This window comes from Girardinichthys multiradiatus, chromosome 10 (genome assembly GCF_021462225.1).
Source record: "Girardinichthys multiradiatus isolate DD_20200921_A chromosome 10, DD_fGirMul_XY1, whole genome shotgun sequence".
In the NCBI taxonomy this organism is placed as follows: domain Eukaryota; kingdom Metazoa; phylum Chordata; class Actinopteri; order Cyprinodontiformes; family Goodeidae; genus Girardinichthys; species Girardinichthys multiradiatus.
The window spans coordinates 2,408,405-2,426,583 of record NC_061803.1 but is presented as its reverse complement, the minus strand read 5'-3'; the positions used below and the strand labels follow the sequence as shown (position 1 = coordinate 2,426,583).

Below are 18,179 nucleotides of genomic sequence, written 5' to 3'. Positions count from 1 at the left end.
GATAGTGGAGCAGCTGGTATAACTGGTTTGATTAGAAAGCTACAGCACACTTAGATTAAGGATGTACACCCGCTACAACATAATCTACCAGATAGACACCACAATGGTGACACACAGTCTACTGATAATCACTGAGGGAGGAAACATCCATTGCATTGGAGTCCCAGATATAAAACTACATGTGACCTTCTATCGAGGCTCTTCATCATCCTCTAACAGACGGCGACGGTCCGAGACGGGAGCCTCGGCGCTGATCTCTGTAATCATTCCTCTGCCTTAATTTAGATTAAAGAAGCTAAAAGTTAGAAACTGTATGAGTCGTTCCTTTAAGAGTCTTTAGATAGAGTGTGTGATCTCTTCTGGGGACCAAGGACTGGAGGAGCTCTGAGGCGTCTGATTGCCAACAGGGTGCGGCAGCTCAGACGTGTCTATTTCCCCATTTCTTTGTTCACTTATTGCCTTATATTTCTCCCATTCAGCTCTACTAAAAGACAAATTAGGCCACCCTCCAGTTTCCTCCTTCTGTTAATTCAAGCCAACTTAAATCATTATTGGAAAATGATCACTTCCAATAGTTGTGTCTTTAATAACATTCGGAGATCAGAACCCTGCCAATGAATCATAAACTAATGTAAGATTAATGGCTGTCTCTGTACCGGTTCTAATGTTTTATTCGCTTAACTCCTCAATAACCATCCCTTTCCCATCAGGCTTCTAGTCCTATATTGTACTGTAGGCATTAAAATCACCACACCATTTCACCCTTTCATCTATATGCAATATTACCTCCTCCAGTAAATTAGGACATAATTTATTGCAAGGATTGTAAACGTGTATTACCTTTAATATTCCTTCTTTTGTCCACATTTCAACCACTATGTAGTCAAGTTGTTGTCCTTTGTCGTTGTTTTAGAATAACTACACATCCTACAAATACTAATATAGCCAATAATAACAAAATCTAACGTGGGTTTTAGCCATGTTAATGAATGTATATAACTTCAGGTTAGTAGATTGATCATCCATCCATCCGTCCGTCCGTCCGTAAATAACACAGCGTCCAAGGTTTCCAGTACTCCAGAGTTCTTGAGTCCACCAGTTAACATTTCTGAATCTGAAGCAGCCAACCCATCTTCACCCCTTTCCTCTCCAGCATCTTTCATTGTGTTACCAACACAGAATGAACTCCATCCACCAATGCATTCTGAGCACAGATTGCCATGAATGTTTCCTCCACAGCTCCGAGGTAGCAATACAATAATTTTGTTCTGACAACTGTTTCAAGATGCTAGATGGACCGGAGAATTGGCCTGAAATGGTGTACCAACAATGGGAAGTTAGGCCAATACATGATCACCTGAAACAAAAACACGATGTTCAGCTTTCTTATCTTACAAGTGTTTCATGATGATAACTTTTCTCTTGTCAACTGTGTAGCAATAAAGAGTCTCTGCCTAAATCCATTAACATAATTCTTCTCACTTCTGTCAGTGTGCCCTAGGGCAACTATGGCTGCAATGTAGCTCACCAGTGTCAGGGTGTGAATCTGTGTATGAATGAGTGAATGACTGAATGTAGTGTGAAGCGCCTTGGGGTCTCTGGGGACTTGATAAAGCACTAAACAAGTACAAATTATTTTCTATTTAGCATAATTCAACAGGTTTTGAGGTGGTTTAGCTTTCTTCCACTCACACGCACGGCATGATCAAATACTAATTCATTCTAGCTAAAGCCTGTACTCTCCTCTCTTGCTGCAAGTACCAACCAAGGCAGTCCATCCTCCCAGTCTGCAATCATTTGAACACAGTAAGCACGGAGTAAAGATTTTAATGTCTGATGGAATCGCTTTAGTGCTTCTAGATTAATTGTGCCTAATGTGCAACTGCTTCAAAACCTCTGCAAACAATGTGTGGAGAAATTAGATCCTTGGTCACTCTGAATAACTTTGGTATCCCAAATATAGCAATAACTTGAGTCAGAGCTCGCACCACAGACTTTGCAGTAAGTGTGTGCAATGGATATGCTGCTGGATACCTGGTATTCTGACACATGGAGTTTAACGAAAATTCAGAATGAAAGACACCCTCACCGTCCAATGACTTCCCTGTGCGTCTCCCGGCCTTCTAATCAGCATCCTGTCCGCCTGATTCATCATCCAATCGCCTTCCGACACCTTGTTTTTAAAGGACCTTCGCCTGTGTTCCTCCTCGCTTGTCAGCTGAGCTCATCCCTCCTCCACCCCACCTCCACCATCTTCCTTCCCATCTACTCCTGGCTTCCTCGCTCCCTGGCCGCCAATCCACCACCAGTGTCGGATCAGGGGGAATACATCTCTAAATATAAGCTTTAAAATGTTCATCCTAGCTCCTATCATTCTCAACATTCATGTCTTCCTCCCAGGTCCAAGCACCAAAGATATAATTATGTAATTTCACATCATTAAAACTTTTCTAATTGCCAACCCTCTCTTTGTGAGTCTTTTCAGATTGAAATAACAGTCAAAAATACTTAGCAGCTGAACACAAAGGGGGAAGAGGACCCGCACAAACAACAATCAAGTGCTCAAAAGGCTGACCAATAGCTGGAATAGGACACAATAGCACCTGTTTGATGGTTTGATTGGGTTTACTTAGTGTGGCATGTTTTGAAATAGGAAGCAACATCTTTTTTTATTTGAGGCCAAAAAAAAAAAACTGCAATATGCGGTCATAGGTTTTCTTGACTCCCATGTGTCCGGACTTATCATGAGATACATGCAAAACCAGGGCACACAATTTCAAAGGCACAACAACTTGGTAAACTGGCTCCCCAATAACATGGTCACCACACATGACCAACTCTCCTAACAATACCTCGTTTTCAGAAAAGTTTCCATGAACACATTTCTGCATCTCCTCAGGTGATAAAACAGATTAAAGTATCTCCTGCAATGTTGGCTCAGATCTTAGCTCCTGCACCAGATCACTCTGTAAAAAATGACGACATCTGTTTATCTTTTCCCAAGTTTTCATGATCCAAATTTATCTCATTGGTTATTTTCATTCCATAAGTCACAGCACATGCTTGGAAAAACTTCAGGGTGTGATTATTCACATTCGTCAGGGCCATTGATGATCAAAGGTACTGAAACTACAACTGGACACTCTGGTTGATCAGGCCAGACTCTTCCTCCAGCTATATTATTTCGTAGGATCACTGTGACACTATTCACAGGTAGAGCAGGATGAACCCCCATTTTTACAACTGTGAATGGAGCATGAGCTTATGTGCTAGAACATGAAACACAAACATGCCCATACCCAACACATGTATAGATAATCCAGTGTCAGATTCATCTGAAAAAGGCAAAACTGATGCCAGGATGAATGAATCATATGCACCAGTGTGTCTCAAGATTGTGACTGGCACCTTAACGTCACTTCCCACAAACAAAACCCGTCCTCCCATAACGGAAGAGTTTATGGCCACTTAAATCAGCTTTTCCTTCTGGTAATACTTCTGTGGTTTTAATTGAAGCACTTAAAGAAAATGATGTAGCAAATGCTGCTGGTTTAACCCGAGCTCCATTTTTGCTTCTTGATCTCAGCATAGCACTCTTTCTTGCAGTGACCTTTTCTGTGACAATAATTAAACATTTTGTCCAGATCACGGTTATTGCACTCTGACAAAGAACTACCCAAATTTGTAGAATGCTACATTGAATCACTCATCCAATCAGTGTACGCTTCCCACGTGTCTTTATGTGTCAAGACAGTCATTAGCCAACACTGCAGCTTCTGATACGTTTTTATCCTTCTGTTCAATAATATCGATACAATTTGTTCAGAAACAGAGTTCTTAAATTGTTCCAGAACCATGAAATTACAGAGGTCCTCAGATGTTTTCAGACAGTACACCACTGAATAAAATTAATCTCTAAATTTTTTGCAAACTCCAAATAAGTGTTGTCACCTTTTTTCCAGTCCCTAAACGTCTGTCTGTATGCTTCGGGGACTAATTTAAATGCCTTCCGTATTGGAGCTTTAACCTTAGCATAATCCTGACAGTCATTTGAACTCAACATAGAGAAAGCTTCCTATCTGAATCAGACCAACCCCTTGTCTCAGCAATCCTTTCAAACAAAGTGAAAAATGTTTCAACATCTTTTTCACTAAACATAGGCACCAAGCTCAAGTCACTTAAAATATCGAGAGATTTACATCTACACTCCAGAATACAAGATTCCTCAGACAGTTTACCTTCTTTCATCAGATTTAACTTCTCACTTTCCATGTTTAACCTGACTAATTAGCTGCCTAATTTTTTTCCAAAGCTAGAGTCTTATCCAAATTTGCTTGATATCGCAAATTCGCCAATGCCAGCTCCTTTTCTTTCTCCAACTGTATTCTTAACTTTAACATCTTCTTTTGTTGCTCATAATCCAACAAAAGATCAGGATGTGCAACCTGAAAAACCAAATCATCAGGTTTAGGAGACAATATCAGAACACCCATCTTAATCAAGTTCTCCCTTAGGATTGCTTTTACATTTTCTTTCAATCGATTATCACCCACACAAATTTTACAGTGCTCAGCGATCTTTACCAATTGCTCTCTTGTACACTGCTCCAGAAATTCTACTGATGGAGATTTACTGAAATCATCAACACACATGGCTAACTTTTTGAATAGTTCAAACAGTGTCCTTTAAACAGAGTAAAGATTAAACTGCGGAGATTGGGCAACCCAAAACCACTAAAATGAACTTCCCCGCTGACTACCTACCACAAACTAACTAGCTCAATCCTAGTCTTCAGCGAACAGGGCTGGTGGATAATCACGCACTGGATACCAACAGAGTGGCAAAGTGACCAGAAAACTGGCAACCCCACCAACACTATGACTATGCCCCCCAGACAACTGTTCTAACCACATGATCTCACTCTAACTTCCCAACTAGACTAACAAACAGTGCTTACAAAAATGATCACTTGCTGACTGGGACAAAGAAAAAGTTGTGCAAAATTTCAACTTCAATTTGAACAAGCCCCCAATTTGTTATGGTCTGACTGTAAGACCACAACAAAAAAAGGTAATTAATGCATGAGATAACTTTTAAGTTGATTTACAAATAGAATCAAACAAAAACCCTGGCTGACTGGTGGATAAGCAGAGGGCCTGGAGAAAGCAAGGACAGAAAAGGTATTCCAGGAAGTGGTGGATCTTAAACTCTTCTGGAGACACTGGCCAGCTGCCTCCAAGTCCAATCAGCACCAATTAGGAGCTCTGAAAAACAAACATGCTAAAGACCCAGAGGAAAGGTCTTAGGTTGTAACTATCTACAGTGCCTTGTGAAAGTACTCGGCCCCCTTGAACTGGTCAACCTCTTGCCACATTTCTGGCTTCAAACATAAAGATATAAAAGTCTAATATTTTGTGAAGAATCAACAAGTGGGACACAATCCTGAAGTGGAATGAAATTTATTAGATGTGTCAAACTTTTTTAACAAATAAAAAACTGAAAAGTGGGGCGTGCAATATTATTCGGCCCCTTTACTTTCAGTGCAGCAAACTCACTCCAGAAGTGACTCCCAAATGACTGATGATGATAAATAGAATCCACCTGTGTGTAATCAAGTCTCCGTATAAATGCACCTGCTCTGTGATAGTCTCAGGGTTCTGCTCACTCTGTTCACCTCCAGAGGAAGGCGTCCAGGAGGCATCCGGTATAGATGCCCGAGCCACCTCAACTGGCTCCTCTCGATGTGGAGGAGTAGCGGCTCTACTCCGAGCTCCTCACCCTATCTCTAAGGGAGTGCCACCCTACGGAGGAAGCTCATTTCAGCCGCTTGTATCCGGGATCTCGTTCTTTTGGTCATGACCCAAAGTTCATGGCCATAGGTGAGGGTAGGAACGTAGACCGACCGGTAAATCAAGAGCTTTGCTTTTTGGCTCAGCTCTCTCTTCACCACAACGGACCGGCACAGCGCCCCCATTACTGTGGCAGCCGCACCGATCCGTCTGTCGATCTCCCGCTCCATTCTTCCCTCACTCGTGAACAAGACCCCGAGATACTTAAACTCCTCCACTTGAGGCAGGAACTCCCCTCCAACCTGAAGAGGACAAGCCACCCTTTTCCAGTCGAGAACCATGGCCTCGGACTTGGAGGGGCTGATCTTCATCCCAGCCGCTTCACACTCGGCTGCGAACCACCACAGCGCATGCTGTAGGTCTTGGCTAGAGGGGGCCAGCATGCACCCGTAACACGTCCGACTTAGTGCCGGCAATGCAGACCAAACTCCTGCTCCGCTCGTACAGGGACCGGATGGCCCCTAAAAAAGGGCCCCCGATTCCATACTCCTGGAGCACCCCCCACAGGGCATCACGAGGGACACAGTTGAATGCCTTCTCCAGGTCCACAAAACACATGTGGACCGGTTGGGCAAACTCCCATGAACCCTCGAGTACCCTGTAGAGGGTATAGAGCTGGTCCAGTGTTCCACGGCTGGGACGAAAACCACACTGCTCCTCCTGAAGCCGAGGTTCGACTATCGGCCGGACTCTCCTCTCCAACACCCTGGCGTAGGCCTTACCAGGGAGGCTGAGGAGTGTGATCCCCCTGTAGTTGGAACACACCCTCCTGTCACCCTTCTTATGTAGGGGGACCACCACCCAGTCTGCCAGTCCAGAGGCACTGTCCCCGACCGCCACGCAATGTTGAAGAGGCGTGTCAACCATGACAGCCCTACAACATCCAGAGACTTGAGGTACTCAGGGTGGATCTCATCCACCCCCGAAGCCTTGCCACCGCGGAGCTTTTTAACCACCTCGGTGACTTCAGCCTGGATGATGAAAGAGTCCAACCCCGAGTCCCCAGCCTCTGTTTCCACCAGGGAATGCGTGATGGCAGGATTGAGGAGATCTTCGAAGTACTCCTTCCACCGCCCAATAATGTCCCCTGTCGAGGTCAGCAACTCCCCACCCCCACTGTAAACAGTGTTGGTGAAGCAGTGCTTCCCCCTCCTGAGGCGCCAGACAGTTTGCCAGAATCGCTTCGAGGCCAACCAGTCGTCCTTCTCCATGACCTCACCGAACTCCTCCCAGGACCGAGATTTTGCCTCTGCCACAGCCCGGGCCGCAGCACGCTTGGCCTCACGGTACCCGTCAACCGCCTCAGGAGTCCCACAAGCCAACCACAGCCGATAGGACTCCTTCTTCAGCTTGACAGCGTCCCTTACTGGTGTCCACCACCGGGATCAACGATTACCGCCGCGACAGGCACCACAGACCTTATGGCTGCAGCTACGGGCAGCAGCATCGACAATAGATGCGGAGAACATGGTCCACTCGGACTCTATGCCTCCAACATCCCCCGGAATCTGGTCAAAGCTCTCCCGGACGTGAGAGTTGAATACATCCCTAGCCAAGGGCTCCACCCTAATCAGATGTTATTACGGGCAAAGCTTTCTGAAGGAAAGCTGTGGGTAAAACATGGAGACAGCAGGAAGAAGAGCTTAGTTGCTGTACGATTTCTTCTAAGTTTTTGTAGTTTATTTTGTAGTGAAATTGGGAAATTTTGTCAAAATCAGTTCTAGTTGGAGACAACTTTGGTCCTGGAGTTGATGCGGATGTGCTGACTGCCTCTCTGATCTTTTGGGTTTTTTCAGTGAAGAAGTTAACAAATTAATTGCAGGTCCTGGTAGAGTGGAGTTCAGATGCTACAGTTACAGCAGGGTTTGTTAACCTGTCGACCGTGGCAAATAATGCACGAGCATTGTTAATGTTTTTGCTGATGATCTCAGAAAAGAAAGATTCTCTTGCATTTTTCAGTTGTAGGTTATATCTGTAGAGTCTCTCTTTATAGATAATATAGTGAACCAGTCCAGTCTTTCTCCATCTGCGTTCAGCTTTTCGACACTCCTTTTATTTCACTTCTGACTGGTGGAGCACTTCTCCATGGAGACATTTTCTTCCCAGAAACAACTTTCACTTTAATTGTATCAATTGAATCAATGATGTCTGAGATTTTAGAATGAAAGTTATCTACCAGCTCATCTACAGTGTTACAGGGCAAAGTGGAGGTAGAAGAGTAAATCTGGTTAAAGGTTTCAGCAGCACCGTCCTTAAAGATGCGTTTCCTTATCAAGTCTCTTTGGCAAACTGAGCCATTGGAGATGATGCTTTCAAAAATAACAGAAAAGTGGTCAGATAGAGCAACATCAGTTACAGACACCTTGGAAATGTTTAGACCCTTAGTGATGATCAAGTCTAAAATATGTCCCTGTTTGTGCGTTTGCTGTTTAACATGTTGAGTCAAACCAACATTTCTAAGAGTGTCACATAGATCTATTGGACTTCTGTCTTCAGGATTGTCCATGTGAATGTTGAAGTCTCCCACAATAATTAAACAGTCATAATCAACACATATCACAGATAAAAGCTCATTAAAATCACTGATAAAATTTGTTTTGGACTTAGGAGGCCTGTAAATATTCAAGAACACGGTTCGGACCAGGCTCTTTACCCGCAGAGCCAGATATTCAAAAGAGTCAAATTTGGCCAGAAATACTTTTTTACACTTTAGTAAATCTTTAAACAAAGTGGCCCCCCCTTCACCTTTTCTAAGATTTTATGCTACTAAAAAATTATATTTCATCAGTCCTAAAGGCCTCAATGCTGGTGGAAGAATCTGGAAAGGCAACAAAGAACATAATTGTCCAGCAGAGGGCGCAGAGAGCCAGAGAAGCGATCCAGGTCTTCTCCTGAACCATGGAAACTAACTACTGGACTTGATAAAATAACTCAGGAAGAGACTGAATGAAAGGCCTGATTTCTTTCTTGGAACTGTTGTTGCCTGTGATTCATTTCTTTAAAGGCCCACGTGTTTTTCTTTACTACTAGAATCTAAAGCGATTAATGCTTCCACATAACCACATTCTTGAATCTCAAATAAACTTTCTAAAAAGATGATTTCAGATTTCCCATGTTGAATATCTTTATGATCATTAGGAGGATTAGCTCAGAAAGCAGTGGAGGGAGAAGTTGTCAGGAAACTTATGGTTGAGATGTTGGTCCAAGTCAAACCTGCAACCAGTCGAGTCAAACTGACACGATGACACTAACACTGGAAAACATGCTGTGTTATATTAACTCACATGAATGCAAGGTTTGTTGTCAAACAAATCACACATTTTACATTTTATTAGCACTCATTTATTATCAAACATGTTGAAATACTTCTGTTCATTTACACGTTTGATTCTACTGAGGAGGTCCACTGTCCTACTTTTTGTTGCCACTTTTAAACACTTCCTTTTTTGTTTGCAGCCTCTCTAATGGCTCATTCACGTCCAGCATGTTTTTGACAGTTACATGCAAGCAGCATCTTTTATTTCTATTTCCGAACACTCTGTAAACATGATACAGAATCAGTTTTGGCACAGCATCTAAGCAGGCATACCCAGCTCCAGTCCTCAACAGCTCTCATCCTGCAGAAGAGGGAGTTCAAACTTCACTAAAACGTTTGATCCAGAAATGTTTTCCTTTCCTAACATGATGAATTTGTACTTCTGTGAACCTCAAACTGAACAGTCCAGAAATCCCTTCTGGTGCCTTCAAAATGAGCCGCCTGTCTGTGCTGGTGACCTTCACAGCAGATCAAGGAGGCCTGTGTCTCCTCTCAAATGTTGATCTTTAGTTGGAACAGTCACTGCACCTTTTTCTTCATCTGCCACACAGCAAACAATATCCATGCCAGAGTAAAACTGTGTAAATATATGAGTTATGAATAATCAAGATGGAGTTGCTGAGCTCACTTACTTGGGTTTGACTCAAAAAGAATATTATTCTGAGTGAGGAGAGCCCGCAGCCTTGCGATCTCGTCACTCTGTTTATGATAATCCTGTAAAACAAAATATATACACAAATAAATACCAACCATATATTTAAAGAAGCATGTTTCTATGTGCAAGAAGTGATGTACAATTATATTTTATTAGCATACTTCTTGGCATTTCTGTAAAGAGTTGTGCTTTTCTGAATCTACTTTAGCCTGTGGCACAGTCTCTGTCGCTTTGTTGCTCTTCAAGAGTCCTGCATCCTCAAAGATATCTCTCAGGAGATTGTTGTAGCCCTGAGACAAATAAAACATGCACGGTGGAGGAGAACATAAGATAAACATGAGTAGCAGCCAGTCTCATAGCTAGAGACTGAGGTTCAATGTGAAAGGCAGGTCATGTGGGTCAATAACAGAGGTCTTAATGCACTTTTCATGTTTTTAAGCAGCATTAACAGTTCAACTCTAAAGTTACTTCCTACCTGCTCAGTAATGAGACCTTCATAGCGAGCCTGCTCCACCTCATCCCATTCTTTCTGCAGCTTCTCATTCAGGGTGGGGTACACTACAAATCAAACACAATCCCCATTAACGCTGACACACACAACAAAATAACTAGACTAGACTAGACATACCTAACAGTGAATGTGGATGGCAAACGAGCGGCGTCTCAAAGGTCACTGAGTACACGCAAGTACTGGGCTCCGAGACCTGGACGAGATTGCTGCTGTTGCTGCAGAGCAGAATCACCTAAACAACAATTACAAGAAACATAAATGTTGATTATGACTCAAAGATGGGTTCATTTGACAAAAGACCATATTTTTTAGTAAACGTGTCATTTCTGAAATACTAGTTTCATTGTAATAACTTGAAAACCAAATGTACAACATGATCAGATTATTTAGAGCAAATAAGCGACCAGAATTCCTACTGCTGCTTCTAAGTTGTAATATAAGTGATTATTGCATCTATAACAACATCTGCAAATGTGTCACCGACCCATGTGGAAATAAACTCTACAATAACAAGATCAAAATTAAAATGAAGTTCCTCAGTATTACTGAAACTACTCATGGTTTCTACCACAGAATGTGACAGCAGGCATGCAAGAAGTAGGCATCTACATAATCGACTACAAATCATCTCCAAATATTAAATGAACACATATACACCACAACCACCATATCAGGAAAGCATGTAATTGCAATACTGTTGCAGTGACCGTATGGAAAATGATTCCTGCCAATTTCCTTCTCCTTCATCACAACATACATGAGGTGGGGGCATCAAGCGCAGTGAAAGTCCACCCAACAGCCCCGATATATTATTGGCATGCAGAATTTGCATGCATGGTGTTTAAGGGTGGTATTCTCATAAGACACTTGAGTTCATAATCTTTACGCTGCCCCAATGGGGTCAGCATTTTGTCAATACACATCATGCTCTCTGGCTTACTCTGTAACACAACCCATGTTAGTGGTGGGTCTAAACCCAACAGTATATGACAATATTCTATATTGTTACACATGGGACGTATATAATAACCTTCCAAATATTGCATCCATCCTAGCTGTCCTTTGGACACATGGATGTTGCGATGAAGATTGTGAGTTGATGTTTTGTGAACCTCTACCACAATTATTGATCAGTGTTGATGTGGACAGGACCAAAATGTTACTTAACTTATCTTACATACAAGGGGTGATGCAATCATTGAAAGACCGCTAAGACAGGCTTTCAAAACAGCTCCTTTTATGCTTTCTTAAAGGACAGAATTTAATTTTGACAGACTTTTTAAAATATATTTCCAAACTTTGATGCTAAAACTGTAAACTTCTAAAACGTTACATTTTTGAGCACATCCTCTTCGTTAGTGATGAGTCAGACAAAGACCAGGCAGCTAGTTAACATTAGAAAACTAATGAAGAGAGAGAAAAAGCACATTAACTTGAAGAAATGATGTTTTAAGCACCTTTGTTTCTCTGTTTCTGGTTCCACAAGTGTCGCCATCTCTCATCCACATGCCTGTAAAAGTGTTGTTGGCCATTTCCCACTCCTGCCAGATCCTGTCAGGAACAGAAAAGGACCCAAATAATATTTACAAATAATACTTTACATTAAAACCTCCACTTTCAGAATTGCCATAAAATAATTTGTTTTGGTAGCATCTTACCCCAATATCCCACTGTAGGCATTCCACCTGAATGACTGCTCATGCTGAGTAATGTTGTGGAATGGACAAAATTCATATTTATAGCTGCAAAAGAACCGGTTCCACAGGAATACAGCAGGTTTTATACATGCAATCAGTTGTGAAACACATCAATCACACGCATGGTGCTTCTTCAGAACAGCGTGTTTACTCACATAGACTCTGTGAGACTGAAGCACCTTCCTGCAAGACGATGAAGATGCACTGGGCCTTTAGGGGAATATTACTATAGTTACTGATGAGATACAATTCGGTTTAATTCTTCTAATCTATTCAGTTAAATTCTTATTTACTGACAAAGAACATCAGAACATGATTACATGAAGGAAACATCCAATTTCAATTGATTATGAGCAGGGTTTACAGCTGGGGACTCGGGCACACATCCCTGGGGGATACCAGTGCCAAAGTGCAGCATGGATGAGGTGGCTGGCATTTCTTATTCATACCATCTATGGTCTACCTACAGAAAAGTCCAGGGACCTGATGCTTTTACAAGCACCGACAAAAAGATTTTGAAGTTTGAAACAAATTACGGTTTTAAAAGCAGAGTTTTATTCAAAGTAACTTCAGAAGAACATGGTCTTCTGATCCAGGTCGGGGAGGGGGGGGGGGACAGCATTAAAGCTGCTGCATCACCTTTGGATCAGTTCAATCTATCAGCAAACTGGAGCAGGTCAAGCGTACTGGGTTCCAAGATACTTTTCAAGCTAAAATTCCCCAGTTTTCCAAAATTCATCCTTTTTTGGTACATTTTTAGAGATTAAAGACATTATTCATACAGGGCAATAAAGACCGGAATTACAAATACTATTTGTCCAAATCTACTTTCTTTCTCTACAGTTATTCAGATCTGGAAAACACCCAAATCAAAGTTCAGAGGAACCCTGATGTGATGTGATGTGATGTGGGCTACAAGGGAGAGTGCAATAGTTTAGAAGATTAGGTCAGGATTTGACCACTTCACTTTACCAGACACTGGAGATGGAGAACCTTTGGGCTGCAGCCTGTTTCCCTGAGCCATAAATGGGTTGTTCAGCCTGAACACAGAGAAACACAATGAAGAAGACAACAGTAGAACCACTCCGAGACAGATCTGGGTTGAAGTTACTAACCCAAACGTGTTTGGTTCCTCAACTATCTTCATTTTCCCAGCCAGTCCGTGGCTGACTGTGAGGGGTAAAAAAAAAAAACAACATATCAGCCAAAACTCCGGTCAATAACTGACAACTAAAGCTAAAAAACCGGAGTACTTACAGTAAAGCGACAAACAAAGCACCCATGTCCTCATTAGATGAAATCTTCTCCTATTTAAACCACGCATGATCGATTTAGGGATGAATGTTGTCGCTACATTTCCTGATCCTTCTGCTGCTGTCAGGTGGTCGATCACGTGTCGAAAACAGTCCCGTCGAGCATGCGCAGTTTTCACGTGGTACAGCGCGACATGTTTCCCACCATGCAAAGCAAGCAGGGTTAAAGTAGACTGTGTGGTGTTTGGGGTTGTAGATGTTTTACGAATAGATAGGACAGAAAACGTCTCCAGGAAAGGAAAGCTGGAGTCAGCGGCTCGTTAGGTGAAATGCAACATGGGACGAAAAAAACAAGGCAAGTTTGTTCGGCCCGACAATAAGGGCAAAGACAAACGTCATAGAATGAAGGGGAAGTCGTTGGAGACCTTTACTGAAGAAATGCACTCTGCTTTTGAAGGTAACAGAAATATGTTTCACTTCTCCGTTCATATACCAGAAACATACTTCACTGAGTCCCTCAAAGTTTCAGATCTATAGATCTAAGAGTTGAGACAGTCATGTACTGTAAAGGTTTAATATATGCCTTGCAAAAGTACTTTTTCATATTTTGTCTTTGATTGTATTCGACTGATCGGCACAAAGTGTAATTGTGAAGTTGAAGGAAAATGAAAGATGGTTTTCAACATGTTTTACTGATAAAAATATGAAAACCCTCTGTTTACTCCGAAGTAAAATCCAGTGCAACCAATTGCCTTCAGGAGGCACCTAATTAGTGAACAGGGAGGAAGGTCTGGTTCAGTTTAAAGCAGGGTTAGGTTCTACAACACCTGAAGCTTTAAACATCTCCCAGAGCTCTGTTCAATCCTTCATCTGGACATGGAGAAAGCATGGACCATCTGCAAACCTAGTTAAGACATGGTCGTCCACCTAAACATTGAGCATTGATCAGAGAAGTATGCAAGAGGCAGGTTGTAACTCTGGAGGAGCTGCAGAAATCTACAGCTCAGGTGTAAGAATATCTTGTGACTTTTATGGAGGAGTGGCAGAAAAGGAAGCTTGAAGATGTCCCATTTAAAGGTTGCCAGTAGCCATGTACGGGTCACAGCAAACATGTGGAGGAAGATACTCCAGTAAGATCAAACCAAAGCCGAACTTTTCAACCTGCATGAAGAAAGTTATGCATAGGCAGAAATCTGACCTTGTGCACCACCCCTAGCACATCACCCCCATGGGAAAACGTAGTGTTGGCAGCATCTGCACTGCGATGCTTTTCTTCAGCAGGGACATGGAAGCTGGCTAAAGGTGATGGGAAGACGGATGGACCTCAACAGAATGAGCCTGTTGGGGGCTACAAATGATATTTAATTGATAATCGTGTATTATTTTCCTTCAACTTCACAATCATATGTTACTTTGAGTTTGTCTTTTCCAATAAATGATGAGGAAAAGTTACTTTTGCAAGGTACTCTTGTGGAGGTACTCACATGCTTTTGTGGGGTTTCTGCAGCTAGTCTTCACTTGGAGGAGGGAGCAGCGGCCCAACAGGTGAAACTGCCTTGTCCACTTGCCATGTGGGAGTTGGGTCACTGTGATCCAAAACGTTGTACTGGCAGAAAGCTGGTACGGAAGGGCTTTGTACGCAACCTGCGCCTCAACCAGAGGTTTAACGGACTCATCCTGAGTCCAATGGGCACAAAGTATGTGACGCCAGCAGACAGGTATGCTGTGGCTCTTCTCCTGCAGTACATTACCAGAAAACCTTTTTGTTTTTGCTGTTCTCCACATGTTGATGATAGTCAGTATATTTCTAACACTTCAGTTTTCATGTATAGAGAAATTGTGGCTCATAATGGGCTTGCTGTCATTGACTGCTCATGGGCCAAACTGGAGGAGACCCCTTTCAATAAGATGGTTGGAAGCCATCCCAGGTTGCTGCCATACCTCGTCGCTGCAAACCCAGTCAACTACGGCAAGCCTTGCAAACTATCTTGTGTTGAAGCTTTTGCTGCCACATTCTGCATTGTTGGTAAGAGTTTATACTACAGTTAACAAGAAACAAGCCACTGTATTACATCACTAAACACTTTTCAGATCTCAATCTCTAAGCTGCATTTTCCTGTGGTTTTTGCGCAGGGTTTGAGGAGCTGGCGGTGCTCCTGTTGCAGAAATTCAAGTGGGGGACAGTGTTTCTTGAACTGAATAAAGTTCTTCTTGACCGCTACGCTGCTTGTCAGTCTGAGGAAGAGTTACTGTCTGTCGAGAAGGAGTTTCTTACATCTAAACCGGAAGAAGACGAGTTTGGTAAAATGAGAGAAAATGACCTGGAAATCTCTCATCTTTATTACAGTATATTTGTCTGTGTAGCTGTGGATCAGTTCTTATAGAAGCTTTACTTAGATTTCTGCACCACTTGTCTTACCCTAAACCTTACCTGGAGGCTCAGCTTTTCTCCTTGCCAGTTAAAGGTGGTCTGCTTTTCTGAGTACTAAAGTAAGACATTCTGCTGTTTTCTCTCATTACAAACTACAGCCAAATAAAGCATGAGAAAACACTGGAATCATATTTGCGTTATATAAAAATCCCAGACTTCATACATAGGGCATTAAAGCTGATCATTGTTTTGTTGCCTGGCCTCAATATGAAGCAATGAGGACTTGTTTGCCTTCCAAAAGTATTAAAAAGTAAAAGTATTAAAAGTACATTTTGTATTAATTGTTTACCATCCAGAGAGTTTTTTTGTAAGTTTGTATTTGCTGAGTTACATTAATGAAAAAGATTCTCATCTGTGCTGTTTACAGATCCATTTGATGTTAACTCTGGAGTGGAATGTAGGAATCTCAACCGACCTCAGAGGTAAGCACATCATAGTGATAATTAAAGTTTTAGCTATTTTACCCATAAACATGTTAAAGTACAGATAAAATACCTAATAAGCAATGGAGAAATTCATATACAGCTAGAGGCTGAAGTTTAATATTATAAGCTGGTACGACAATGTACACGTGTTTTTATTGAGCCGCTACGATAAAGATGTCCTTTTCATTCAGAGGTGGATACGCACATAAGTTTATATTGCTTTGTTTAAGTGCCATGACAGAAAAACTATAGATCAAGATACTATCTAAAGCACTCCACTCCAAAATAATACAAGAAAGTCTGGTAATAATGACGTAAAGGAGGTTAAAGAGCTGCCTGCTTGGTTTTGGGTTTTTGATAATATGGCAGAAGGGGATGGGGAGCAGTGTTATACAGCAAGTCCAATGATCATTTATTATATAGTATACTATGGCAAGCAGTTTGGACCTTTATTCCATGTTTTTGATATCAGAAATCCCCACCACCACCACCACCACACACACACACAAAAACCCTAACAAAGTCTCTAATAGGCGCCACCTAGTGTTGAAATGGTGTCTCACCTGGTGGGTGAGTGTTAAGTCTTAATGACCTGTTTGTTTAGTAGTTTCACATTGGGAGAAACTATTTAGTTGTATTTTAGATTATGTTAATCCGATAATTATAAAAAAAAAAAATGTTTTATTCTTTCATTTCCATAACAATAAAGATACCTGGAGGTTTTGGGCTTAAAACTTTTGGTTTGACACAAAAAGGAGAAATATTCATACCTTGCCACCTTAGAACCCTCTCCCTAACAACGGTAATTTATGTACCTCTTTTTCTTTAAGGCTTATTTTCGGTTTAAAATAAATTAAAAGAAACATGTCACTTTATATTTGCTTCTTTGTGCTGTTTTACTGCAGCCATAACTCACCGTTTTCTTTAAAACTGAGATGCATATTAAACAGTTTTCTCCTACACCCCTAACATCATACCTCCGTAAAAAGTTCTACCAAAGGTGTTATTGGTGATTTAAATCTGAGGTTAATGCTGTGGGAGGAAAAAACTGTATTATTTCAGCCTTTGCAATGTTACATATATTTTATATAGAAATAATCAACGCTGGGTCTTTCTTTTTTTGTGTAAAATAAATGTTCTTTATTTGTTGATATGAAATTAAAGCCTACATGGTTGAAAATAACTATATTTGATATTTTTTGTTAACTTGAATGGCTTTGGATACAGTTTTTGATTGGATTATTAGACATGACATTAAATTGTTATTTCTATATTTAGTGCTGTTGAAAAGGATGATTCCAGTGAGGACAGTGACTCATCAGAAGATAATGAAGACCATGCAGAAGATGAAAACACGGGAATCAATGAGTCAACAGTTTTACACTGTCAAGCTAAAGATGAAGACTAATTCAAGAATATTTTTCCATAAAGGATTGGAAACTGTGTCCTAAAACCTACCCTGATTTTTAAAAGATGAAAGACTGTAAATAAATGAAGTATGCAGTGATTTCCAAACCATGAAGCCATTGTGTTGAAACCTGGAAATGCAGCTTTGTTTTTAAAATTTGATCCCAGCAGCATCTACAAAAAAATCCAGACATAACCTTCATGAGATGGTAAAGTGAATCATCAAGGGAAAAAACATCACAACATGGTGTTACCAGGACTGGTAGTAGTAGTGGTTATAAACATAGGAATACCATACTAAAAAAGGAGAGAAAACGGGCATGTTTAACATACAGAGACAGTGCATGAATCAAACTGAGGTTTCTAATTATCTGACCAAGCTATCGACAACACATTTAGGAACCTTCATTTTCTCCCCATTCAGCTGGAGAAGACCGTCACAAAACCTGGCTAAATGCAGTAGTTGGAGATATAACTGAACAATCTTTAAAAGATTACATAAGGGAACCAAATAAAGCACGAAAAGATGGGGCCAAAAACATATCCATGTGGAACTCCAAGCTTAAGAATGAAGTTCAAGTGTGCAACAGAAATACGTATGTATGCTAAATAAGCAAGACTGCTTATCGTTTCTA

General features: G+C 41.4%; 2 protein-coding genes across 3 annotated transcripts; one reads left to right on the top strand and one right to left on the bottom strand.

Moving 5' to 3' along the window:
* Nucleotides 1–9,168: 9,168 nt before the first annotated feature.
* gnptg (N-acetylglucosamine-1-phosphate transferase subunit gamma) lies at nt 9,169–13,476 on the bottom strand. 2 transcript variants are annotated; one of them, XR_007040101.1, is made up of 12 exons: nt 13,286–13,476; nt 13,144–13,198; nt 13,001–13,068; nt 12,184–12,238; nt 11,990–12,073; nt 11,789–11,882; nt 10,449–10,563; nt 10,296–10,378; nt 9,982–10,110; nt 9,798–9,879; nt 9,556–9,705; nt 9,169–9,466 (listed from the first exon to the last, which is right to left on the bottom strand). XR_007040101.1 is itself a non-coding variant. In XM_047377989.1 (11 exons), the coding sequence occupies exons 1-11, from the start codon at nt 13,350–13,352 to the stop codon at nt 9,626–9,628; spliced, it is 912 nt and encodes a 303-aa protein (XP_047233945.1). In that variant the 5' UTR covers nt 13,353–13,476; the 3' UTR covers nt 9,169–9,625. The 2 variants fall into 2 exon arrangements, 1 of the variants encoding a protein (XP_047233945.1); XM_047377989.1 differs by having other exon boundaries at nt 9,169–9,705.
* A 116-nt stretch (nt 13,477–13,592) lies between these two features.
* Nucleotides 13,593–17,652, top strand: tsr3 (TSR3 ribosome maturation factor). The gene is made up of 6 exons (XM_047377990.1): nt 13,593–13,738; nt 14,789–14,999; nt 15,114–15,307; nt 15,415–15,582; nt 16,080–16,134; nt 17,416–17,652. Exons 1-6 carry the CDS (start codon nt 13,618–13,620, stop codon nt 17,543–17,545), a joined length of 879 nt encoding a protein of 292 aa, XP_047233946.1. The 5' UTR covers nt 13,593–13,617; the 3' UTR covers nt 17,546–17,652.
* Nucleotides 17,653–18,179: the final 527 nt, after the last annotated feature.

Coding starts and splice junctions, on each gene's coding strand:
- tsr3 (XM_047377990.1), top strand. CDS start 13,618: ATGGGACGAAAAAAACAAGGCAAGTTTGTTCGGCCCGACAATAAGGGC. Junction 15,000..15,113: donor TATGTGACGCCAGCAGACAG/GTATGCTGTGGC, acceptor TTTCATGTATAG/AGAAATTGTGGCTCATAATG. Junction 15,583..16,079: donor ACCGGAAGAAGACGAGTTTG/GTAAAATGAGAG, acceptor TGCTGTTTACAG/ATCCATTTGATGTTAACTCT.
- gnptg (XM_047377989.1), bottom strand. CDS start 13,352: ATGCGTGGTTTAAATAGGAGAAGATTTCATCTAATGAGGACATGGGTG. Junction 13,069..13,143: donor GAGGAACCAAACACGTTTGG/GTTAGTAACTTC, acceptor CTCTGTGTTCAG/GCTGAACAACCCATTTATGG. Junction 10,111..10,295: donor AAGGTCTCATTACTGAGCAG/GTAGGAAGTAAC, acceptor TATTTGTCTCAG/GGCTACAACAATCTCCTGAG.